Genomic DNA, 26,332 nt, shown 5'->3' with positions numbered 1-26,332 from the left:
AGGTCTTCTTCTAACACTCCTCTAAAATGCTCAGATCTAAAAAGGGAGGGAAATGGGCATGCAGCAGGTTCTTCCTCCACATGAGTCAGAGGGCCATGCTACGCATCCTTGTCTTAGCATCTGTGACAGCAGAACAATGGACATTTTGCATTAAGACTGACTTCTTCTAGAAGACACACTCTACAAACAGAAGATGAATCATCTTTTAAAGCCAGGGAATTCAGATTATAGGCAGAATCCTAGCTAATTCTGGAAAGTGGGGTATTACAGCCTCACTGCTGGGGGCAATTAGATGGAATAATACAGGTATTCAAGCAGGCTCCAATGCTCATAATTATTGCATAGACGCAGTCCTAGGGCATACTTGAGCTAAGGGATTCCAGGCTGTTTCACAGGCACATTCAGCTGCTACGTAGTCCACAAAACCTCATCAAAGTAAACACATCCCAGTTATAGGATTTAGTCTGTCCTCCAGTAAAAAGAATGAACAGAGTGGAAGAGAAACAGCTTGCATTGCAATAGATTTTGGTTTTTGCAAACAAGACAGAATTTTGCAGAGAAAAGAATGGCACAAAAAGAAGCGTGGAAGCGCTTGAGAAAGACAACAACAACAAAAAACCCAAAACAAACAAAAAAAGAAAAACAGGCATATAAGGTCATGTAACTTTGTCTTGGGAAACAAAAAGCAATGTATATTGGGGAAGGAACCCAATACACACTTGCTCTTTCCTTTCAAAAGTCCCTTCTGTGCATGCACTAAGAGTCCCTCTTGTAAGGCAAGCTCCTAAATCAAAACTCCTCATGGTTCTTCCACTATTTTACCCTAGCTTCACCTATGATGGAAAGAAAGACGCTGCATGAGCATCACTGCTGTTACCATGACAAACATTCAAATGCTTTCCCCCACTGACCAGGGCAGGTACAAGAGAGATTAAGACAATTTCCCTGAGAAATACTCTACACTTCAAGATCTCCAAAGATACCTTCTTTACCCTCTATTAAGACTAAGTGAGAGAGAGCAGGCAAGGATGAACAAGACACTGAAACATACAGACAAGTGCAGCTAGAGACAGACCAAGACCCGAGACTGAAGAGAGGGGTTAAGTCACCAGGGGTTTAGTCTTTCTTGCAGGAAAGACTATTCGCAGCTAAAATTACAGAACTCTAAGGCAAATTAGGCTGATATGGGTTTGGTGGGGTTTTTTTGGCTTTTTCAAATTATTAGACCATTAATTACGAAAAGGTCCATACTTAAGCTTAGCTTTCCAAAAGAATTACTGAACTATTATCCAGCACAAAGAAAAGCTCTGTAAGCTCAATTAACTTTCTGATACCTTTGCAATACTACTGGAACCATATTTTGGTGCAATAAGCTTCGCTTTTAAACGTGCAACATTCCTTGAATGCAATAAGAAATAAACACTATCCTCTCCAGACTTAATTAAACATTTCCTTCTGTTAAGATGAGAAACAAGTTATGCTTACCTTATCAGCACACATTGCCACTTTAATATCTTGCTTTGTAATCTCATAATGCCTTATATTCCGCACATAATTCCCAACCAATTTTAAGATGTCTGCAGAAATGTATTCTAATACTGCCACTATGTAAACAGATACTTGGTGGTCAATTTTATAGCCTAGAACTTCCTGAAATGCAAAATAAACAAGTGCTCCACTGTTACTCAGGTGATTAAATATACATCATAGGACACAATTAAAAATCAGAAATTTAAGACATGATTCAGTAAACATTCACCACACATCCACAGTCTACTTCAGTAATGCAAGTACAGCAGTCTGTTAACCTACAGATGCTAGGCTGCTATTAAATGTGGAGGTGAGAACAGACAAGAATCAAAAAAACTCTTCAAAATTATTTTATTCTCATTGGATAAATAAAGTTAAGTACTCATTTGTTAGAAATGATTGTTTTCTTGGAGTTGCACAAATCATAAGTGAACAATCAAGAAATTTCTTGGAAAAAAAGTCCTCAAATGAAATGAAAAAATGAAAAAAAATATGTACTACTCACTAGGCTGGAAAAACAGAAAATGCAATTATGTAACATTGTTAAATAATAAGGTAACAAAGTTACCTTTAATACTTACCTTTAATAAAGGATGGATTTTTTCTACTGGAAGAGATAACGGATTTCTTCGTTTCCTCTTCTCAATAGCAGACTGGGCATCAGCTATTGCCCATTTATCAATAGGATGGGGAAAACTTTTTTGAACACGATCCTTAAAGAGAAGACAAGACTAAAGGGTAAGTGCATGAATGAGTTTAGCTATACTCCTACATTAACAAAGCACTTCTCATTGCTTAAAGAAACGTTTGATAATGCTATTTCAACTACAGAGGGTTATATAGCTTTAAATTCAATAGTCTGAACATTAGAATAACATCAACACACAAACATTCAATGCTTAAAATGAGAAATATCAGAATTACACTCCCCTTGCAGGGAGCTTTTTGTTCACTTCATAAATATGCCTGATAATTCAGCATATAAGTATACAACGACACGGTATCACAGAACTTTGGGGCATGTATAGAATGGATACTGGACACTGGATGAGATGCTCTGCATTTTCTGATTTACAATCACTGATCAATATGCGGTCCACATCAGGTATTACTTGCATAGGAACCACTCTGAACAAAGCCACAAAGACATTAACAAAGAGACTCCTTAAGAGCATCCATATTTTTCAAAAACCAGCTGCACAGACTGCAGTGGGACTACACATGTCCAAAACAGTTTTGTCAGGATTTTTTCCTCACCGTTTGCTCCTTCCAGCAGACAAGGTGCCTGAATGCACCTGCACCCTCCTATGCCCTAAACTGCTTCCCTACTGGGACTTGCACACAGGAAGGTCCAAAAACTTCACTGTTTTTGTTAGCCTGTAGTCCAAAAATGCTGGTAAACCAATTTCTTGGACACCTTCACTTCTTTTTTTTCTTCAGACCTCAGCTCACACCCCTAACTTACGTAAATGCAGCCCCAATTTAAGCAACAATGAAATGGGGAAGATGAAATTAATGGCCACTTAGGAAGAACTCCAAAACAAAAGCTCTTTCACAAAAGCTGAGCCCTGCAAAGGTGGCACCCAACTTTCCAAAGTGCACCCTTCCCCCGGACCCCATCTGCAATTCAAGCAAAGGAGAGGTCCTACAAACAACAGTCCTGTTCACTATCCAATACTGATTCATTCCCCTAGCACAGTCCAGTCTGCTGACTGAATGGGGGTGACCTGAGGGGGAAAAATAAATGTGTGTGACCATATAATTAAAGACAGCATCATCATACATAAACACAAACGGGGTAAACTGAGGTTGTCTGATCACCTTTAATTCTTGTATTTCTCATCCTAAGGGCTTGAATTCACAACCACAGACTCCTAATATATTAACTGTGTTTAATGCTGTGCTTGACAATGCTAAAGAAAAAATAATTAAAAATAAACAAATAACCAAAAAAACTTGCACAGAAACAACGTTGCAGACAGGCCAGTCACTTGAGGGGATGCTGAAACACTATTAGAGGGCTTAGCAATTAAGAGAGAAGAGGAAGCAGCAGCTCATGAACTTTGAGTTAAGGACAGCTATTTTTTGGCTTTCCAGCCTTATTATAAACCCGGGTCTGTGCCCACAACCTCTTAGCTTCTCAGCCCCCTGCACGGCCCTGGCAGGAACCATCAGCACTGTTTTCTCCAGACCTTAAGGAAGTTGCACCTTGTTTTGTTACCTAACCTGGCCCAGCCACAGCCTCCAGCTACCGGAAAAGGAGATGCAGGCTGCAACCAGGCCGACTTCTTCCGTCACTGGCAAAACACATGGGCTACCAAGAGATTCACGGGCTTAGAGCTTATAATTTAGCTATAATTTTAGAACTTATAATTGAGCTATAATTTTATGATTTAGCTATAAACTTATAGCTTAGACTGCTTCCTAAGTGGAAATGAAATGCATACCCCTTCTCTCCAACTTCAGGCTGCTTCTCCTAGTACAAGAGTTTGGAGGGCTTTGAAAAGATAAATTTATGAGGTTTCGCTATAGAGGAAATAACTTTTTCTTAACTCATTCTGAGAGAGTGACTGAACTATTTTTGTTTAAATTGCTGAGGTGAGGGGGGAAAGAGTAAGAGAAGAGAGAAATTAGACTAAATCATCACGCTGAGAACGTCTCAGACTAAGCAGCTACGGTTTGAATGCAATACAAGTGCAGAAAGGGCTTTTGAAAGAAACCAGTCAGCTTTGCTTACCAAAGTAACACTCACCATCTGTTATACAACAGTACAGTTATACAAAAGCAGTTTTACTGTGTATTGAGCAACAAATTCAAATCATATATATATAAAAAGCACTATTAGGTAACTCAGACCAAAACATTTTATGCTGAAGCTCTGATACATAAAGATACATAATTACTGTTTTTCTTTCTTACTCAGTGCATTCAATTTTACATTTGGAAATGATTCATGTATTAGACTTTTCATACAACTGTTCAAATTAAGTTGGAAGACACAGATCAGACTTGAAGAAAATATTCGCTGTACCTCTACATCCAGAAAGCTTCTTGGTTGAGCTTGACACAACATATTTAACAACTGGAGAATTAACTCTTCAACGTACTGTAAAGCGTCTTCAGTAGAGGAAAGTTTAGGATGGACTTGTGCCTGAACCTATAATGAAACAGAAAAATTCAGATTGCACTTTGCAATTGCAAAAATAGGATTTTACTCTTTCCACAGTGCCTGTGTTTGCTTCCAGAGAAGCTGACAAAACGCAAAGAAAAACAACAAAGCAGCTCTGCAAAAACACACCACCCAGAATTTAAGCAAAACATTAAATTACACTTCGTAGAAATATAAACCTCAAAAGCTAAACGCACTTGGAGTGCCGTTAGTAGCATTTAATGTCAAGAAAACAACTAATTAATAACAGTGCTTAGCAGGGCAATTAGGAAAAAACGTTTAAAAAACACTGCATACATTTGGCTTTTCCCTAGCTCTTACACATTTTTTCCTCTCTCTCCTCCCTTTTCCAGCTCACTATATGCCATTCAAGCTATCAGCAGAGATACAGAACTTTTTCAAAGGTGAAGTATTATGGAAACAGTGACTGCTTGAATTCTTCAGATTTCAGTAATATTTTGCCTTCAAATGATTTAGCTCATCTGCACTTAGCTCCCACTAGCAAGCCTGGTTTAGAGTTGTCTGAAGTTTGTTTCCATGCTCTTCCTTTTTCAAAAAGGAGGCTGCCAGCCTCTAGAATAGAAAACACACAGAAAAATACCACAACAGTGTATTGGCATTAAGTGGCTGTTGAGGGTCCTTCAAAGTTGGATCCTCCCAAGAGATGAAAGCTGAGGCAGAAACCTGCACCTTCCTGCCAAAGGGTCAGGTCACCAATTTATTTTTCGAGATAGTTATTTAACTTCCAAAACTAGTCTGCAGCTTGCCTTTCCTTTGCACTATCATTAGCAAATTGGGCAGCTTAAAACAGGTTAAACTGCAGGCATTCAAAGCACAGCCCTTCAGAGCTTAACCTGACAGGTCGTTTAACCTCAGTCCTAAGCAGCAATGGCAAATATTATTGCCAGAGCAGGCCGACTGCTGCCTTTCGCAACACATATTTCAAGTCCCAATTTCATCATTTTACCATTCCTCTGCACCCAACAGTAAATGTCTCCAGTTCCCCAAGTTACTACCAAGGGAACTTCTCCACCTCCAATCAGCACCCAACAATCTTGTCTCACCCAAATATTAAACACATGCCTATATTCAAATCCTGCTGCCATAATTATTTAATTTTGCAGTTGAGTTTTTGTTCCTGTTTGCAGTTATAGCAAGAATTAAATCTGTTACGAAGTTCAAACGCAAATCAGCCTTAAATAGAAATCCACTTGCCAGCTAAGGAACTCATTAGTTCAAAAACTTCATGTCTGGGCATAGTCCTGGTGTTCATATAACTGCTGTTAACATTTAAATATGCTAAATCACAGGTTCAGTTACCTGCAGATTGTGTTCCCGTGTGCAGAAGATCTTAAAGAACATCTCTAAAAATCTATTGCTTCAACTTAAAAGCACTTGACAAATATAGAACAGAAGTTTTCTCCACCTGCCTAGCTAAAGCAAGCATTTTGATGCCAATCATTTCATTTTTGCCAAAAAGCTCACTACACAGAGCGTGCTTTTGGAGATACTCAAGCAACAGCTAGCCCGAGCATTACTGACAATTCAAACACTGGTGACTGAAATACTGTAGTGTCTTGGAGCATCTCAGCACCACCAGAAACTACAGACTGGCAAAAAGATTCTCTTAAAGATCCCAGCTGATATGAGCTGCATGGAAATTTTTTTCCTTCTTTTTTCATCAGAGCTGAACAAATTAACACTTCATTGACCCTACAATATAATCTAGCAGTTTTGATTTCAAAAAGCGTTCAGTTCCTTAGCCAATTGTACAGTAGAAATACACAACATGGCAAACCAGGGTGACACAGAATGGCTCTTTCTCCTTGGCCTGGAGAACTGATTCTAGACTTACATAGCCTCATCCTGCGCTCCCAGTCTGCAACACAGGTACTAAATGAATAACAACAACAAAACTAAGTCACATCAGGCTATGACCTGAAACATTAGGCACAGTCAGCCAAAGGGGTCTACACAGATAACCTGCTTCTAGTTCAGAAGATAAATGCTTAGAAAAAAATGTTTGGAACTTTTATGTTTGCGGGTAATTACATCGTTCTTCTCAAAGGCCATCATCTCCTGGCACTAGCAAGCTCTGCTCATGCAGAATATCCACCTTGTCAGAGAAAAACATCGTGAGATATCATTTGCTTACTAACATACTTGGCCTATGTTAAGTATGTAAGTTGCAACGCTACTTAAGTGAGGTTTAGTATCATTTAGGTTTCAAAGTCATGCAAGGGAAAGCAAGAAAACTACCAGACTAATGAGCAAAATTACAGGATACTGTGGTATGCAATTATCACAGACCATGTAATTTCAGTATCTGAGCTGCAAATCTGAGCACCTAAATGCTCAGATTGAAACACTGAGTTTGAGACTACTCAAAGCAAGTCCCAAGAAGTTAATCTGAGACACGATGCATCACTAGCAAAGATGCAAGAGTTACTAAGAGAAGACAAGAAATGAGAACATTTGTTTGGGTGTGCTATACCAGCTACCAAAAAGAAAAAAATAAGGAAATCAACCCACTGTGGAGGGGTGGTTTCCATCTTTTTCACAAGGTCAATTCAGATTTCAAATTTAAAAGACTGGGTCTTTTTCACCCTGCTTTATCACCCTTGAGAGAAGGAAGCATGGCTTCAATCCCACCAGCTCATTTGCAGTGTTAGGAATCCACATGTTAAAAACATACAGACTATCATCATCTGAAGCGCAGCGATGTTAAGATACTTTCTAAACATTTAACCTCTCCCTTAAATAATGACAGAACGTATCCCTTCCCTGCTACAAACATAACCAAAATTGTACATATAAATTAACAGCTTAAGAGAAACTTCAGTATAAAAAATACCCTTTCCCCCAAATCTAATGGTCTTATACAAATTTGTATCAGCTATAAATACTTGTTTCAATTGCTCCAGCTGTCATTCAACTAATCTGATGGGGTTTTTTTTGAATGTTCAATTCTTCCAGTCTTTTTCTAATTTTCAAAAGGAAGAGACGTGGGATCTTTTTAAATTCAAAGATAAGCAAAGCAAGCATTTCTTGAACAGCTTAAGAACAAGATCACACCAGTGCATAGCTAAGAAAACCTGGTAGTGCTTTAGGAAAATCCCATGGTATGACCACTGAGGGCTTACTTCTTTGATAAGAACAAGCAGTTTCCATCAGAAACAGCAGCAGCTTAAAAATTAGGAAACAAGCTTTCTGACAAGCTGTCAAAAAACTCCCTGAAACTCAACTAGAAATTTTAATGAACAATACAAGGATAAAAATACTGCATTTATCATCTTATTTTATAACCCTTTGGCAACTTATTTTGTATAGACCTTTCTCAAACCATGCCTGTCGAATTTTGCATCATAAACTACAATCTATTTGCATCCACAAGCCTCACTGGAAAGAGGAGGCACCCACACCAAATTCCTCCAGAGTTAAAAGGACACAGACTAAATAGCTTCAGCTTGCTCAGAGGTTTCATCTCTGACCAGTCCAGAACGATTCAATGGTTGGTCACAGGATAATTCAAGATACAGTCTAGAACGATACACAGCAATTTATTCTGCACTTAAGAGGTGTATGACAACAGGTAAGAAAGGACACCCAGTCCCCACAGTCGCACAGTAAATTCATCAATCTGATTGATATGAAACAAGACTTCCACAGAAATAACTTGAAGTGACCTCTCGCTTGGTCACCTTATCTCCAAGAAAAAAAATGGTTGATTGATGCTGAGCGTGAAACTACAAATACAACCTCAACACTTCCCATCACCATAAGCAGTCAATGTAAATGAGCTCATAGTTGTCAGTATTTGTTTTGCTAAAAACAGAATAGACCGAAGAAAGTCCTACATGCTAGGAGACTGTACAGAGACAACTATAGAACTGTGTCCCAGCAGGAAGAGTAGAAGTTCTACCAGCTTTGAAAAACCATATACCAGAAGGTAGTTGTTCTAAAGTTATGTCAGGGAGGACCAGATTCAAAATGAAGCACTTAATGTTAGGAAGGGATCCTGCTTTCTGTATCTGGGCAAGACTACCCATCTGTTTGGATTCTGGCAAGAAGTCAAAGTATGAAACAAATGATGCTGGATGCGGTGAAACAATTCTACCTCGCTGCTGGGTACAGGTACTGCTGTTCCTGGTAGACGCTGAAGTGATTGCAAGCAAGTGTCCACAGGAGACGAAACAAAAAAAGTCACATTTGCTACAGTGTTGTGGGAACAAAATGGAAGAAGCTAAAGGGACAGAGACAGTAAAAGTAAAGAAAGAGACATAGCTGTCTTTCCTACCTATTGGGATGCTGAATATTTTCCTGCCACCAGAGGGAGGAAAAAGGTTCAAAAAGAAAATTATGGTTTTCCTTACATTAGCTGAAGTTGGAAAGAAGCCTGGCCTCAAACAGCCCTCCCGAATCACAGATCAAGGTGTCTTCCAAAAGGATTTCCGATGGGGCAAAATTCTATCAGTTGTGAATATTTTCCTAAGCCTTCAAAATACCAAATACAGAGAGGCAGTATAAACAGACCTTTGTGGATATAGTTTGTTCAAGAGATCTTTAACAGCACAGAAAAATTTCTTTTTCAGCTATTTTCTTCAGTTCGTTTGAAAATCTTCACTAACCTTACAGCCCTTACTTATACTCAACATGCCTTTTGCAACCTTTCTTCAATGACTAAACTACTACCAAGAACAAACAGCTTGTTACTTAAACACTCCAAAATATATTTTCTAGAAAGTTAGCATTTTTTTGTTGTTGCTGTTCTTTTGGCAGAATTTTGATGATACAAGGCAATCCTGTCTTGTGTCATTACGTAATGTTTTGTTACCTCCACCAGTTAAAACCTCAATGAATTAAACCAAATACACAAGTCTTAGATCCAAATTTCAGAAGAAAGCCATACAGGCTGCAAGATTCTGATTTTAGCTAATATGTCTCTTACATCAAGGCAGCAGTTCTACGCAGCTGCAGTCAACAAGTGAAAATACTTACAAGACTTGAACTATGGGAATGTTTTAACTTTATTCTCCATAGCCATCAGAAACTAAGGATGTCCTGTATCTGCAGTAAAGCAGCGCTCAGGACATCTATTGGCATTTTGAGCAACAAGCTGCAAGTGGAGTGGCATTAGTTTGAAGAATCAGCTAATTGAAAGATTGAGATAAAAGTATTTTGGTCGGCCATGGTTTCCTGGGTACCTGAAGTCACTTAGGACACTTGTCTCTTTTGCTCCATATGTACAGAAGACTACATATGTACAGAATAGAATGTACATATGTACAGAAGACACAGTATACACAGTACCTGAATGCAAACTTTTGCCTTAACCAAAGAAGCAAATCCCCCTTAAACTGTCAACAACCTCAATCCAGCCCTGGTCACAGTAAGTTCTGAGACACACCTTACACACCTAGCCTTGCCTTGTTAACTGTTCAGCTACTTCAAACAGTGGAGTATTTGTGTGAAAAGAAAGTCCTTGTATCTCCTTCAACTTTCAGTCTATAACATACCAAGGAAGAAGCAAGTCATAGGAACGCAGAGAAACTCCTACTTCACAAATGAAAGCTATGCAAGACAAAGTCATGAGGGAAAGGAAGATGTTTAGAAAGATGTTTAGGGAAAAAATACCCAGAAAAAATGTAGTCAAAATAAAATACATGTATAAAACCAATAGTGAAGGAACACCAAGGCTGAAAGAGGCATTGATTTGCAGGCATCCCCTTCAAGTCCTATTTCCAAGATTTCCATTTCTTTATTAAAAGACACGTATCTCCACCTCCAGCCACTCGAGCGCTTTCTTGTTTTGTACATCTTGAATCCTTTCTCTTCAGCACCAGCATCTCACTTTGTCCTTCTCCGCAACCACAGTTTCAAACACCAGGTGTTATTCTTGCTTCCTCTTCTTGTATCTCATCATCAAGATCACCGTCTTTCGACGGCCACTGAAGATCTCTCTAACATTCCCTTTTTGTTGCTTCAAAATAACCGTGACCAGGCAGAGAAACTTCTTGGAGTACACATTTTCCTTCCTAATGAAGTGCTTTGGAGTCTATTTTGACAGCATCTGAAGGAAAAATAAAAAGAAAAGGCATTACATTATGATCTTAAGGGTACAAGTGCTGCTTTTACTGATTGCAGCTGCTCCATGCTAAAACAGTGCACGACAGAGCCCACTGTTAAGGTCAATATCTAGTGAAAGACAAGGTATACTCTCCTAAGCATTCACTGATGCAGGAAGAGATTTATTCTCACTATATATTCTGTTTTCTGGTGTTTGATAAAAACATGGAATCAGAGCTCCTCCTTGGAAAAAAATACATAATTAAAAGCTATGTGTTGTTAAACCACTGTAAATAATTGTTTGGGGAGCTGTAATTTGGATTCCATGCTATAAGCCAACTCAAAGTAACAAAAGTGTAAGGGCAGTTTAACGATTCAGTCCATGTATGGTGGTTCTCTCCAGTGGCTGAGGACACTCCATCATGATACACGTTAAATTTAGCCATATTAAATCTAAATGCTGCCCTCCTAAGCAAAGACATCACTTCAGTATAGCTCTTTCCAAATGGTCAAGTCTGTCTTCCAACTGCACAGGAAGACATCACAACTCTATTAGTACATCTAACTGGCTTTAAGGGGGACTTTAGTAAGCTGCTTCCTGTCGCTACCTAAGACTAAGGACCAGAACGGGCAGCTCGCTGGGAGTCGTAAGGAAAAAGCTCTCCTCTAGTAGCCATCAACTTCATAGCACAAGAGCTTCAGGTCGACCGACTGTCACCAAGCTAGCTCACTGCAGTGACTTAGCAAGGAAGCCAAAGGGCCCTACATTTCCCTGCAGACTAGTTCTGCCCCTTGACCCTGCTGCCATACGAGCCACATTCTCCGTTTTACCAGCTACACATGCTGGCCTCTAGCTATAGGTTGGGCCTAGAGCACTGCAGATGGTCAACACCTCAAGCTCACTGGATGCACAGCTGCAGTACCATCGCTGTTTTCTGAACAGTTCAATGATAAAGACAGTCAAAGTAAGCCTGCCAGTTAAGTTCATGACTTTATGGGGCCTATGAGGGTAAAACCCTGAATCACATGTACCTCTACAAGTTAGTAGAAAATACTGTATTTTTTTTTTCAAACTTTCATTTGCCATTTAAGTTGGTACTGCAACTAGGGCATCCAGGTGGTCAGTAAAGCAGATGGTAATGTGGAGACATGCTTCATTTCTACATTTATAGGAACAAGAACAGTAAGCAAAGAAAACTATGATTCTGGAGCACACTGGACTACGGCCTGCAAAAAGTGGCTTGACAGGTGGTGATCTCACGAAGAGCTGAGGTTAGAAGAGTTACCATCTGCCACACATTTGCAATTTGAGTGTACAACAACAGTCTTCAACGGCAACTCCACCTCGCTCTGCCTCCCCTCCGCACACAACAAGAAATAGAGCATAATACAGTGAAATCAAGACCACCATACCTTTTCTGGCCGTTTGTTGTCATTCATAACTCATCACTGTTGGTTTTCTCTTGCTGTTGTCTTCCAACTCCAGCGTTCCTTTCTTTCTTTCTCCAAAGTGTTCATCCAGCTCACACAGTGAGTATCTTTAATCCAGGGTGGCTCCACAAACTGCTTATCCACAGGGATAAAACGTAGCTCTTCAAATGTAGCGAGTAATTCCAGCATCCCAACTCGTATTTGTCTTCAGGTCCTTGCTCTTCTCCTCCAGCACATAGCACTAAGTTTTATTCCAAACTCGACGAACCTCTGCTATAGGAGGGAGTAACCCACCCACTGCAGGAAAGAGCTCTCCGGAGCTCGGACCTTGGTAGCTCCAGCTTCCAACCATGCTTCGGTTGGCTGGCTGTCCAAGGGCTTAACAGCAGCCTAAGAATCAGGGCTAGCTCGGGTCGCACTGTTAGCCTACAAGTTTAGTTTCTAAAACGGTGACTAATGATCAGGGATAAGGCATTAACAACACGCTGTTATGGATGAGACAAGGAAGAAGACTTCCAAGAAGTGGATGAAGCCACGCAGCGCTGGAGATCTCAAAGAGCATGCCCAGAAAAACGCGAGGCAACGCACTGCCAGGGGAAATTAGGAAGAAACACCAAACGGGTCCAGCTACAACACTGCGGACTGGCCATTCGGGCCGGCAAAGCCCTGGGCACGAGCCCTCGGTGCAGGAGCCGCGGTGAATTACTACAACCAAGTAGAACACGGCTGCACATCAGCAAACTCCATCGACCGCAGCCACAGCACGGGCAGCTGAAGCTCCCGTTAACCTCAAGCCTCCTGCTCGCCGAGCCCTGACCGGAGGAGGGAGAAATGAGTCCCGAGGAGGTTTTCCCTCCTCCAGGCAGCCTCCCTGCATGCCGGTATCCCTCCCGAACCAGCCAGGCCCGCTCTCCGCCCTCACGCAGCCTCCTCAGCCACGGCGGCCCGAAGCGAGCGCCATTAAACCAGGGCGCTCGTTAACCGCCAGCCCCTCGGCAGCGGCTCGGGCAGATGCCCGCGGCCCCGGCCGCGCCGCGGGGCGCCCGGCCGACGCGGAGCAGCCGCTTCCGGAGCGCGGAGCAGCGGCGGGAGCGGCCGCCAGGCCGGGCCTGGCTCCGCGCGGCGCCGCTCCGCGGGCCCAGGCGCCGCGCCCGGGGCGCTCCCAGGCCGCCGCTGCCGCCCTGCGCGGCCCCCCGCCCCCGCTCACCTTCTTCAGGGCGGGCACCAGGAGCCCCCGCCACTTGGGCGCGTTCTCCTCGCTGAAGAACTCGTAGCCCAGCGGCTGCGCCTGCATGGCGGCGGCGGCGGCCCCGGGCGGCGGCGCGGGCCCCTCAGAGCGAGGCGCGGCGGCCCCCCGCCGCCGCCGGCAGGCCACCCGCGGCGGGGGGGGGAGTCGGCTGCGGCATTCCCCTCCCGCGGCTCTCGGCGGTCGCCCCCGCGGCGGGAGGACGGGAAGGGGCGGGAGGCGGCGGGTGGCGGGGTCGGCCGCGGGCAGCGCCGCCGCTCCGCGCGCCCCTTCCTCGCCCGCACGGCTGGCGGCCAGCGCGCAGGCGCCGCCCCGCCCCGCGCAGGCGCCGCGGGCTCGCGCGCGGCCCCGGCGGGGGCGGGCCCCGCCCTGCGCGCGCCCCCTGCGGGCGGGCGGCCGTTAACGGTCGCCAACGGTCGCCAACGGTCGCCCCTGGGGTCGGAGCCGGGGTTGGGGTGGGGGGTCGCCTGCTCGTGCCGCCCACCCGGCTGCTCGTTGGACCTCGGGGGGCGACCGGCTCTGTGGGGAGCGCCGTTAGTGTCCCCGCCACTTGGCGTCGTGGCGGGCGCTGGTCTTGTCACGAGCTGTCCTCGCACGAGGGACGTGGAGCACCTAAGATGATCGTAGAATCGTTAAGGTTGGAAGGGACCTCTAGAGATCGTCTAGTCCAACCCCCCTGCACACGCAGGGTCACCTAGAGCACATGGCACAGGACTGCGTCCAAGCGGATTTGGAAGATCTCCAGAGAAGGAGACTCCACAACCTCCCTTGGCAACCCATTCCAGTGCTCTGTCATCCTCACTGTTAATTTTTTTTTTCCTTAAGTTTCTGTGGAACGTTTGGTGGTTCCATTCGTGGCCATTACCTCTAGTTCTGTCAGTGGTCACCACTAAAAAGAGGCCGGCACCTTCCTCCTCACTGCCTCCCTTGAGGTACTTCTAGACACTGCTCAGGTCCCCTCTCGGCCTTCTCTTCTCCAGGCTGAACAGGCCCAGCTCCCTCAGCCTCTCCTCATAGGGCAGATGTTCCAGGCCCCTGATCATCCTTGTAGCCCTGCGCTGGGCTCTCTCCAGCAGCTCCACATCCCTCTTGTACTGGGGATCATGGACTCTTGTTTTGTGCGGCTGTGACTGTGCCGGGCGGGAGGCTGTGAGGCTGCGCGATGCCTCCTGGGGGCCTTTGGTCTCTTGCTGCGCGACGCGTACAGTCACCTCACGTGTGGACAGAGGGCAAGTGTAAATGAACATGCATTAAAGCAGTGCCAGGACATCCTTAAGGGTGAAAAGTGAGCCTGGTTCTGGAGGAAAATAATCCAAAAGAAAAGGTCAGGGAGAACAAGGGTGCAGTGGCTTAACCATCACAAAGTCCCTGCTGGTCCGTGGGCCCTGATAGGCAGGAGGCAGGGAGGAAAGGATGATACTGGAGAGAATATTTTTTGCTCTGTTCTGCAAGGTTCGAGGGCCAGGAAGAGCACAAGGGCCGATAGCGACCTGCTGTTACAGAGCTCAGAGAGAGGGATAGGAAAGACATACAAAAATCTGTGCTGATTGCTGAAAGGAAGGCTTAGGGCTAGCTTTCAAGTTGGGAGGAGGGTGACGTACCTGCACAGATGGCTTCGGAAAGCCTGTGGAGTCTCCCTTCGGACTGGTTAGACAAACATCTGTCAGGAATGGCATCTCGTCAGGAGGCTCCGCTAATTGGTGTTTGTGAAGTGCTAGGGACAGGAGACGTTCCTGAGGAGCTAGCACTGCTTTGGCAGATAATGCACGGAGCCTCTCAGAAAGGCTGTCTTCACCCCTCAGCCAGGCCTCGGGCATTTTTCCTCTGCACATTTCTCCTCTCTGAAGGAGTCGGGCTTCTGCTTTGAACATGCTGGAACAGGGATGAAAGGAGGGAAATTTCACATCTCAGAGCTATTATTTCAGCCTGCCTGGCTGCCTGCAGATTCAGGAACACTCAGTCTCAACATCTGATAGACTGGGAAGATGCTGTACTCATTGCCTTATGGTGAAAAATCAGTCTGCCAGAGTTTAAATCCTGCAGTGCAATACTTCAGGAGCTCCTGCATGTGCACAGACCAGGGTGTGAGACTGCAGCAATGCTCCAGACCCTCTCTTTGGACATGATGGTCAGGCAGGGCAAGGAGAGGGATCTGAGATCCTTGAATAGCCTGAGGGAAATTGTCTTTCATCTGAACCCCAAGTATTGCCTAAATGGCCATGGCTTGGGCTGTTGGCGAAAGCCTACGGTTACTTGAGTGGCTTTTTAGGCAAAGTGGAGGCTCCTCTTCTAACAGGGCCATTTCCCACAGCGGGGCCGGAGCCCTCTTGTGCCCAGGCCTGTCCAGTACGGACCATGTAGCCCCCCATTCTGGGAGCCCTGTGTTAGTCAGCGGACAGGGCAGCCCAGGCTTCTCGATGGCTACTTGTTCTCTACCTAATCCCAGACGCACTCTGTGTGCCGTGTGGGAGGACGCAGTTTTACTTGTGAAGCAACTCAGTGTGCTGCAGTTACCACTGGGGCTGGCCGGGGAGCTGTTGCTTCATCGAACACAGAAAAATTAAAACAGCATCTAAGGCAGGATGGGAAAAATCCCACCTATCCCCTGAACGTGACTGAGAGCACTAGGATGTTGTTTGCTCACCGACTGAGGACTCAGATCTCTAGATTCATGCCCCATCATCCACGGAGAGCAGCTGAGGCAGGCGAAGTGCTGCCAACCAGTCTCAGATGCTGCCGGCTACTTGGTGTGGACATGTGCATTGCCACGAGCAGGGCTCCTACGGACCCAGAGGGAGGACGGCGGCCTTCCTGGCGTTCCCTATGGAGCAAGCTGCTGTGGGAAGGAATGGGCAGGAGCTGCTGCAGGACTTAATGATGGGTGAGTCTTAGCAAGAGGGGAAGGAGAAAGCGCCGTGGTAAGGGGAAATGTGGGGAGCCGGGCAGCGGGATGACCTGCCCTGAAGCCAGGAGAGGTGGAGATGGTGCTGGTTGCCATTGCTGTCCATCAGAAGGAGCCAAAGCGAAGGGTGGCAGCCAGGACGCTGGTGGCCTCCGGGACTGTCTGCAGTGTGTGGGTGAGGGGGATCTCGGGGGTCCCCAGGGCACCGCAGCCCTTTGCCGTGCGTTGCTTGGCCGTATGACCCTCCAAGGGCTGGGAGTGCAGCTGGGCCTCGGGGCAACAGCCCGGCTCCAGCCTGAGCACCTGCTGGGGGGAGCAGAAGGGGACGTCACCAGAAGGGCCTGGCAGGGACTGAAGCCACACACGTGTTTTCGGACATGGATCATGTTGGATTTCAGTTAGCTCCGGGGGAACAATTGCACTCAAGGTGTTTCTGGAGGAGGGAAGGACATGAAAGCAGCCACACTGCAGGGGATGCTGCTGAGAGGCAGACGAGCTAACCCCACTCTCCATAAAGCAACTCTCAAGAGTCTACCAGGGTCGTGTCCCCTTCATCAGCCACTTGTCCTCCCACAGCTGCCCCTGCATCTCTCCATGCAGGCCTGAAATACAGCTGTGCATAACCCATGTTGTAGATTAACCCAGGCTGTTTCCTCCAAGGAAGGCAAGAGGTTTAGGCACATCCTCTGCTTTTGTCAGCTTCTTTCCAGGGGTTTGTGTAGAACCCTTTAAAACCCAATGAGCCGCTGCTAAAGCTGAAGCCTGTGGGAAGGTGCAGCACACTCCTGCCTGGGAACAGCCAGAGGAGATGGGGTTGGGAGCAGGGAGGAAAGCAGAACCCACCCCAGCCATTAGAGGAGCTGCTGTAACTGCAGCTGCTGTCTTGCCTCTGGTTGGGTTTCCTGGCTAGGGACCTGCTCCTTCCAGGAAGCTGCAGCCTTACCCCGGGAAAGGTGGCTACGGAAGCCTGGCAGAGCAGACCTTGCTCCCGCAGGGATTCAGGCAGCACAAGGGCAACGGCGCTCGGGAAGCCAGAGGAGCAGTCTCGCAGCGCAGCCCCCACTTCTGCTATGGGACAATTTGTCACAGGGCAGGAGCCCTGGCACCCTTTGGAGGCCTCCCGATTTCAGGAGCAGCCTAGTGTGCAGGCCACCCCCCTTCCCCTTCCAGCATTTTTGTGGATTTGAGGAAAAAACCTTGCTACTTCCTCATCTTTGAGACCAGAGAGCAGCACATAGAAGCAGCCAAGCTGTCTTTACTTAAACGCACTGGAGACAAACCTGTTCCAGCACCACCTTCCTCTCCCCTTCCTGTCACATAACATTGCCCTGTCCTCTTTAGTTTCCGTTTAGCCATCTCTTCCAGCTGCATCCCACACTGCATCCACACACCAAAAAACACTCAGCCAAAATGAAACCCCTGCCCCTGAGTTCCTGTAACTTAGCTGCAGCCTCAAAGCAGCAAGAGAAGGGGCTAGAGCTGCTGCAGAAACCAGCAGGAGGAAGCAGGTTCAGGGAGTGCTCATTTACACATCAGCTGAAGTGTTTTTAGGGACATTTTGCTTAAAATTCAGCCACTTCTTGTGTGTTTAAGTGGGGAAGAGGCTGTGAGAGATGGAAATCCCCCTGAGGCAGCAGCAGTAGCAAAAATGCACTGTGAACTGCACAGAAGTTTTTGCCTTTACTGAGAGTTCAGCTTCCTGACAGGGGGGCTCATGGTACCATCTCCCCCTCTGGGACTGCCCTGAAGTTCAGGCGCAGGGAGGAGAGGGAATGGGGCCAGCAGAAGCAACATAGCTGAGTCCCGTAGGCAGGGAAGAGAGCCCTGCAGGTGGGAAAAATCACTTTGCTGCCACTGTATGTGGAAAACTAGGCAATGGGGTGGGGGGAAGATATGGAAGGCGAGAAGTAAGCTGAAATTAGGGAAGACAAATTCTGAAGTGTAAAGGTCAGGTGCTTAAAGGCCAAGAGGAAGGTAACACCTACCCTGAGGAGCCAAATAGCCAAAATCCAGTGGAGACCCAAAAGTCTGACCCTTCATACGTTCAGCAGGCCCAGCTTCCCTGTTTGGCACATCAACATTTAATAGGAGAACTCAAAACTGAGTATGTTTGATCAGCACAGGTTAGTCTTATGCAGAAATTAGTGCAGGTGGTAATCTACTTGTACAACAACGTGTTAAAAAAAGTTTATTTTACATTATATACATGAGGGAACATTTTCCAAAGCATTACCAATCACAACAATAATGCAGGCCATAAATCACTTTAAATTTAGTTTGCTTTTAGTGTATATTATCACAATAAAATATAAAGAACATATACAAAAAAGGAGTCAAATGTGTGCATTTTGCTAAAACTTGGCATTTACATACTCCATTGGAAAATAGCAATCAAAAATACTTCTGATCAAAACTAAGTTCCTGTGATACGCAGTAACCATTGTATTGTTTGCATGAGGTAGTAACTAAATTATTTTGGCCATGTGTTAACACCCTAAATCAAGAAAAGTGTGAAAATGGTTAAGGCCAAAAAAAGTCAAAGTGACAAGATCTTTGAGCTATTTCCACAGTGTGGAATGTTGCTACTTTTCACTGTGATATGAAACTATTTATTAAGATGAACAGTAATGCTAATTTTTAACCATTGTATACACAAGTAATTCAAACACCTATTGCAGTGTTACAGCAAGGTACCACTATTTGGGGACTGACACCCATTCAGGAAGTATTTTTTCAAGCATAGAGAAATTATTGTAATGAAAGTTTTAATTAAATATAAAAATACAGGTGTTTAACTCTTTTGTCTCACAAAGAAAACTACTCAAGTAAACCAAAAAGAAGGAAATCTGAAGCCCAAGTCATATCCACAAAGTCACAGCTTACCTTTGTGACTAAATACATCACATCTCAATACATTGTGCAAACATGAACACCAGTGTGTTGCATCAAAATTAAAAACAAAATTGTAATCCAATTACAGCCTTGGTTACAATTTCTAAAAGTTAAGATTTATTTGTATTAGTAAATTACATATAATAAAATACAATAGTGTTGTTAAATGTACTATATTTGTTGCTAGCATCCCACTTTATAATAAACACAAGAAGTCCTTAAAATAGTACCCCAATTTCATTTTATCATCCTCAGTGACTTTTACATCTGTACAGGTAAGACACTTGTACTCAACAGGAGGACCACTATCTACATAAGGTCACTGTAGGTCTTCAGCAAGAAGTTTTGCTGAAGAATACTGCCTATGTACAAAGATTACATAACAGTAAATTAAGCACTTCTGTGGTATCTTAATGCTAATGTGTCCATACCACAAACAATTCTCATCATCTTCTCATGCCACAATAAATTATTAAGTAACTGAAGTCAGGTTGCTGCAGCTTTTGTGCATTTTCAGCCTGCCCCGAGCTCTGCAGCAGGAGTGTTCTCTTGTCACGGTGAGTCGCCGTGCACTGGTCTCAGTAACTGTTCTCGTGCCCTGCCAGGATATATAAATTGCTGTTGGCGGTTGGGTTGTCCGTCGGCCTACTCTCCAGCACCACAACCCTGGCAGAGGGGGAAAAAAGCCACAGTGAATCAAATACTCCTTCACTTCAAGGCATCGCTGGATAGAGCCGGGAAGACTCCTCCCACTGGGCAGTTTGACGAGCAGCCCTTTCTCTTTCCCTGAACATCTCTAGTCTAACCCTGTGCTCAAAGCAGGGGCAATCTCAAGGCAGCCATCAGAGTCCTCTCCAAGATCTCCAGAGCCTCTTTGGGCTGCTAGTTGAGTGCCTGAGCACCCCCCTGCAGTGATACCCTCCCCACTCCTACCTGTCTGAAACCTCCTCACTGCTCCCAACGCTTCCTGCCTCTCGTCCACACCTTTCAGCAGGCACTGGAGAAGGATGCACACCCACCCCAGCCTGCTGCTCGGGCTCATGTTTCCCTGGAGCTACACAGAGCTCACCGGGCCGTCATGGGGCAGCCCTGGAGGACATCAGGCTTTCACTGAAAAGGTGGGAAAGTCACCCCCTTCCCTCTTGCAGGCGGCATGCCCAGCGAGAGGTGCAGGAAGTTGTTACGACAGAGGCTTCTTTTAGCGGCCTCAAGTTACACACAGCCCATGTTTTGACTTGCTGCCAGATGTGGTGAGAAGAAAACTGCAGCTGCTGTGTTGTGCAAGACCTGGGCATAGGGCACACTGGACCTCTCCAAGGAAAACTTGTGACAAGGCTTGGTCAGGTATTTCGCCCCACACTCAGCACTGCGCACTGGAAGAGCTACATTCAGACCACTCTCAGAAGACAAAAATAAAGGATCATTTTAGTCATCCTGAGCACTCTGTGAAGGCAAGCACATGGACACTGAAACCCAGGCAGTTCCATCTCCATGTGAGGAAGAACTTCTTTCCTGTGAGGGTGCCAGAGCCCTGGCACAGGCTGCCCAGAGGCTGTGGAGGCTCCTTCTCTGGAGATCTTCCAACCCGCCTGGATGCCGCCCTGTGCCCCATGCTCTGGGTGTCCCTGCTGGAGGAGGGGTTGGACTGGATGATCTCCAGAGGCCCCTTCCAACCTCAACCATGTGTGAGTCTGCGGTAGGGGAGAGCTGGTCACCTCACCCATCCTTGGCCACTGGACATGACAAGCCCTAACATTCAACTCTGAGTTTCCCCCTGAGTCCACATAGTCCAGTGATGGATCACCAAATCCACAGAAACTTCCTCGAGCTCTCAAAGGCTCAGAGACACAAAGTCTTGGAGGCTGAGACAGGCTCCAAGGGAAGGATTGCCATGTATGTTATTTTCTCTCATACTTTTTTCCTGGCATGGACTTTTGACCAGCATTGGAGACTGGAAACTGGGTTAGCTGTGTCTTCACTACAACTGGAAAGACCATAAAGAATATCCTAGGTCAGACCATACCCTTCAAAGACAATCACAACTCAGTTTCGCAGCCTATTCAAGGTGTTTAACTAGCACTGAAACTGCTGAATTGATCAGGATATATAAATTGCTGGTATCTGTTGGCTGTTCCTGACCAAATTCTGCCACACAAACACTAAAGAGCAAAGGTAGAAAATGTGGGAAATTCAAATCCAACTATTCAGAATCCAACCAGGAAGAGGCTGCTTGCTTTAAAACTAATGCTCAGAAAACCCAGCCTCTCTGCTGCAAATGCTCTGAAAAGAAATGCCGCCCCAGACCACAGGGCATTCCCTGCTCACTGAGAGCAAGCAGGAAGGGAGTTCTCATCACCCCGACATCAGCGCTTTGGCTTCTCAGAGCCCCAGTTCCTATGGGCAGGTATTGCTGGGGAAGGTTTCAAAGATAAAGTATGAAATATGACAGTCCTGCAAGCCAAACGATGTCCGAAGAGTTTGGAATTGGTATCTATTGCAGTGCAAAGGCTTCCACCCTGGTCTCAAATTTAGAAGAACATCAACATGAGCTGGAAATATGGTCCAGTAATTTGCGAAAAATGTATTTTTTTCCAAGGCAATGAGCTGCAATGTGATATTCCCTTCTGAAGCCCGACTTGTTTTTAAATTGAACTGCACTCTCAGTCCACAACTAAGAGAAACAGTGTAATGAAGCTGAGCTCCACACACACCTTCCTGGCAGAGACATCAGCAATGAATGCAGTTAGTTACATTTGCATTACGTTACATGCATTCAATTTGGATAAATTCAAGTTTTGCTCTTAGTTACCAAAAGCTATGAGATGGTCCCCATAAGGCAGAATCCCCAACCTGTGGTCAGCAAAACCAGCTGTGAGGTTGCTGGCTCGTAAAGCCATGGTGCTATTCAATACTGTAGATGTTAAGGGCAATTACAGGGCTGCGCATCGAGCTTAGACAAGCAGATGGGGGGAAATTCTAGGCTCCAGTTGATGTGAAGCTTCTCAGTGGTTCTGCAATGCCACACAAAGGTGAGAATCCCTCTAAGAGGCACAAAACAGCAATTCTCAGCAGAAAAACGAGTCTGTCTTTGCACTGTGTACGAATACGCTGCTGGTGAAGCTGTCACATCAGCACGTGCTCCCCAGAGGACAGAACATCTGCTGTCTCACAGCTGTTAGAGAAGTACAAAGTTCGACAACAGGGCAGAGAAAGTTGAGGAAGTCAGTGATGCTCCTAAAATAGCGATGACTGACTGAGCAAGCTGGTGTGAGACGTGTGGGACAGAGGCACAGCGTTAACAGTGCTGCAAAGACACTGGAGAACAGCTACAATGGGGACTGGGAACAAAGGGCCCTGGAACACACGGGCTATCTTGTTGGGAGGACAACAGTTAGAGCCCCTTTTAGGGGAAGATGCATGATATTTACATTCTTATGTATTTTCTGCATTTGCCACAAGGGATCTGCCTCCTGCTGGGCTGCTGCAGCAGAGCATCTGAAAAGTGAGGATTTTTAACCAAACCAAAGGCAAGAACTGCAGTGCAAAAAGGAAGACATTCCCAGAGACTTGTGATTGCAGCCAAATATGGGCCTACTACTGAGGTAGAGTCCCTTTGGGAAGCCCACAAGCAATATTCCTACTCCTTCAGAAGGAAAAGAAGTAAAGCTAAGGGACTGACAGGCATTTGTGCATGCAAAAGGAAATAGCAAGGGCTACAGAAGGAATCACAAGAAACAAGCAAAAATACTTTGAAAAGGTAGGAGGAAGAGATAAATTATTCTTCTAACATGCTCCGTCCAGTTCTTTTCATACCTGTCAGATCCCAGAAGCCTGAATATCCTTGTATTATCAGAAATTTCTTGCGTGATCTAGACAACAAAAATAAGACAGGCATTTATGCATGAAATGCATTAAAAAATAACCTAAAGAACCGACCATGACTGATGTTGTGAATTCACTGCTCATTTAAATCAGCTAGAGGATTTAAAGCAACCGGCACTCTTAAACAAGGACTTTCAAAATTTTCTACAACTGCTGCTACATTATATTAACATCTCTGGTAGCAATTTTAAGCAGGCCAGCAGGACTCAGCACTGCTACTGGTGCAAATCTCTTTGGAGACATGAGCGAAACAGGTATCTGTGGAATGCAATTTGTTTTACTCTAGAGCAGATATCCCAGAGTCAGGTAAATGGCACACAAAATACCTATACATTTCATTTAAATTCTGGATCATAATGATATTGCAGTAAGTTTATATTCCGAAGAGCTTAACAGAGAAATACAAATGACTTGTACTACTGTGAGAAAGATTTATGATTATGTGAATGCCAAAGCACCAAAAAAAGCAGCAGGTCACAGTCCAGTGCATACTCCAAAGGGTATCAAGTCACTGTGTTCGCAGGCAGCACCTTTTACAAAGCTCCCTTTCTCCAAAGTCACTTTTCACCTTTTTGAGAACAGAAGCGACTTCACTCCTTCCCAGATCCCAGTGGGTTTAGTTGACTTGGGGAATTCCCTTTTGGCACACAGGGCTTCAAAAAAAGTTTTAATTCCACCCTTCTGTGTAGGGGGACCTCAGTCTTGTACAATCTTGGGACAAATTCTAAGTGTTCTGTCTTAGAATCCACACAGTTCCCTGTTGTCTCATCCTTCCCACTGAATGAAGCCACTGTGGAAAGTCACAGTTGTGGAAGGAAAAGCTGAAGTAACTACACAAATGGCTGAAATCATTCCCGACTAGATTCATCTATATTTGAATAAAGAGTTTGAGTTAATAATGTGTTCAAAGACAAATGTGCTGCCAAGTTAGGTTACTCCAGTTTTACACAGTAGAAATCCCCCCAAAGTAATGAACATGGCCCAGATTTGAGTCCAAAAACACAGGCCTTTCACATTCACAGATGAAAATGGGTTTGGTTTCTTCTTAGTAGCTGTAGTAACAGGCCAGGTAAGGACATTAAGAAGGCCTGTGAGCTTACCCTAGAGATGCTCTACAGAAAAAAATGCTGAGTTGGCTTTCTCATGTTTTGGTGTTGCCTTCTGGCCTTTGTTTAGGTGCTGGCTTGACAACAGCAAAGCGAGACAACAGTGTTCCTTGTGCTTCCATAAACAATATGAAGCATCCACTCTGGATGGAACACCCTCGCGCAGCCAGATCAGAGACACCGAGTGCCAACGGGTGCAGTAACACCGAGACTCACAGAATGCTGCTGGCAGCATCTGGGGGTTGGAGAAACACTGAGAATCATCTCCTCCTCCTTAGGGGTCTGTGCTAGGAGCAGGGGTATCGCAGCTTATCATCACCGTAAGCATTCCCGAGAGAAGGACAATTGTGTCCAGTGATCAAATACACAGAGATGCCACAAAAAGCATTTGCACACTTGGAAATAAGGAGTAGTCTGACTAATCCCTTATCCAGTTTCCCACAAAGAGCAGATTAGGTCAGCTGTGGCTTCATGTAAATAAATACATGTGTAACTGTATAATACAGTGGAATATCTAAACTTGGTAAAGTACCTTAAAATGCTTTTAGCCATAATGAACTCAATATCTCCAGCTGATGCAACACAGATTAACTAATTGGTAAAGTCTGTAAGTGTTCTTTAATGACCAAATTAAGATTCATTAAAATCCAAAGCACAGAGCTTCCATGAATACATAGGTTTGCGCCAGAATAGATATTTATAATAGTTTAACTGTGTTTAAGACTCACTGGACTGCACACAAATTTTGTAGAACAATCCTTTTAGGTCAGTCTGACACTGTTGTCCTGAGAATGCAAAATTTGTTAAAGTTGGGTGCTAAAAAAAAAAATATCTTTAAACGACTCATAAACAAAGTTATCACGGAAGAGACAGAGAAAAAGGGACAACCACCGACTGCCACTGTGACAAGAAGATGCTCTGTGAAGCAATTTAAACCAAAGACTAACGCAAGCAAGACTTGGCTTTGGTTACTTGCTACGGCACCAATTCTACTGCTGCTTTCTGCTTTGCACGTTAGACCTGAGAGGGCTTCGCAGCGCAGCTTCCCCTTCACTCACCAGCTCAGCTGAGCTCAGAGGCCCCGCGCTCCACTACTACCAGCTCCAGCACGTGGGTTCCCCAGGAGAGAGCAAGGAAGGACCAGTGCTCGCTGTAACCACGTGGAGAATTTAGCAGCCAAAACAGCCCTGGCCTCAGCCAGTTCCTCTGGGTTGGCCTCCCTACTGCATCCCTCCACCTATGCAATGTGGGCATCACCTCCCGCGGAGTGAGGAGGACATGGTGCTCAGCTTGGCTACCCTGTGCAGTTTGCCAGCAGTTCAGAACAAAAGCATCCCTGTTCTAAAGAAATACTTCACCATTTATATGTTCATCTTTGGAACAGCACGTCTAATCCACTTGCAGCTTATGAAACATAATGAGACTCCAGCTTCCAGATCTCCCTAGGATGTTGCTGAAATGCCTTTTTTTTTTTTCTTTTTCCTTCAGATCACAGCATTTTATGTACCTATTCTAAACCCAGGTTATAATATAAATATTAGAAATCAAAGCAAAACGCAGCACTTACCTCATTAGATCTGAAACTCCTTCCCTGCATTCCATGTTTCCAAAAGGCCAACACACTGTCTTGCAGACAGACTAGCAGAGAAAGGAGAATGGCATCAGACACAGTGTTGGCTCCTTCTTTTAAGGTGCTCTGTTTGCTCTTGGGGAAGTACATTGCACTGCGTGCCCAGCCTCCCACCGAGCAGTGCCATTCATTTCTGACAGTGAAACGAAACGCACGAGGAACGTGTTTCACACGTCAAACACTTCACAGTTGGCATCTTTAATGCTGTACTGCAATAGGAAGTGACTGAATCCATCAAGAGAGTCAATATTAAGACTGAAATCCAACTTACCTATCGATTCAATCTGGAAATCAAACGTGAGCTCCGATGACAGCTTTCGGCTGGATTTTAACCTGCCTTGTAGGTTCACTATTTTTATGCAGCCTAGACAATAAATAGGATGCATCAAACCAACAGTTAATATTCAGCATATGGCCTAATTTGAAGACAGACAATATGCACATACATGCATATGTATTTAGTTGGTTCTAGAACTTA

General features: G+C 45.1%; 2 protein-coding genes across 3 annotated transcripts in view; both read right to left on the bottom strand.

Annotated features, from left to right (window-relative positions):
• Nucleotides 1–13,493, bottom strand: part of SOS1 (SOS Ras/Rac guanine nucleotide exchange factor 1) — a 47,802-nt gene extending 34,309 nt beyond the window's left edge. The window contains exons 1-4 of the mRNA XM_088521300.1: nt 13,404–13,493; nt 4,562–4,687; nt 2,112–2,243; nt 1,486–1,650 (exon numbers count right to left, since the gene is read on the bottom strand). Coding sequence (XP_088377426.1) covers nt 1,486–1,650; nt 2,112–2,243; nt 4,562–4,687; nt 13,404–13,490 — 510 coding nt within the window. The 5' untranslated portion in view covers nt 13,491–13,493. The remainder of the gene's footprint in view (nt 1–1,485; nt 1,651–2,111; nt 2,244–4,561; nt 4,688–13,403) is intronic.
• A 5,026-nt stretch (nt 13,494–18,519) lies between these two features.
• The window catches only part of MAP4K3 (mitogen-activated protein kinase kinase kinase kinase 3), a 69,924-nt gene continuing 62,111 nt past the window's right edge, over nt 18,520–26,332 (bottom strand). For both annotated transcript variants that reach the window (XM_088521296.1, XM_088521298.1), the window contains 4 exons: nt 26,126–26,218; nt 25,792–25,862; nt 23,050–23,105; nt 18,520–19,902 (listed from right to left, as the gene is read on the bottom strand). In XM_088521296.1, coding sequence (XP_088377422.1) covers nt 19,815–19,902; nt 23,050–23,105; nt 25,792–25,862; nt 26,126–26,218 — 308 coding nt within the window. In that variant the 3' untranslated portion in view covers nt 18,520–19,814. The remainder of the gene's footprint in view (nt 19,903–23,049; nt 23,106–25,791; nt 25,863–26,125; nt 26,219–26,332) is intronic.

The sequence above is a fragment of the Tinamus guttatus genome, unplaced genomic scaffold (genome assembly GCF_059628265.1).
Source record: "Tinamus guttatus ecotype Peru unplaced genomic scaffold, ASM5962826v1 Tinamus_guttatus_pri_ptg000116l, whole genome shotgun sequence".
NCBI classification, from domain to species: domain Eukaryota; kingdom Metazoa; phylum Chordata; class Aves; order Tinamiformes; family Tinamidae; genus Tinamus; species Tinamus guttatus.
The sequence above is the reverse complement of the archived record's forward strand: the minus strand, read 5'-3'. Positions and strand labels throughout refer to the sequence as shown.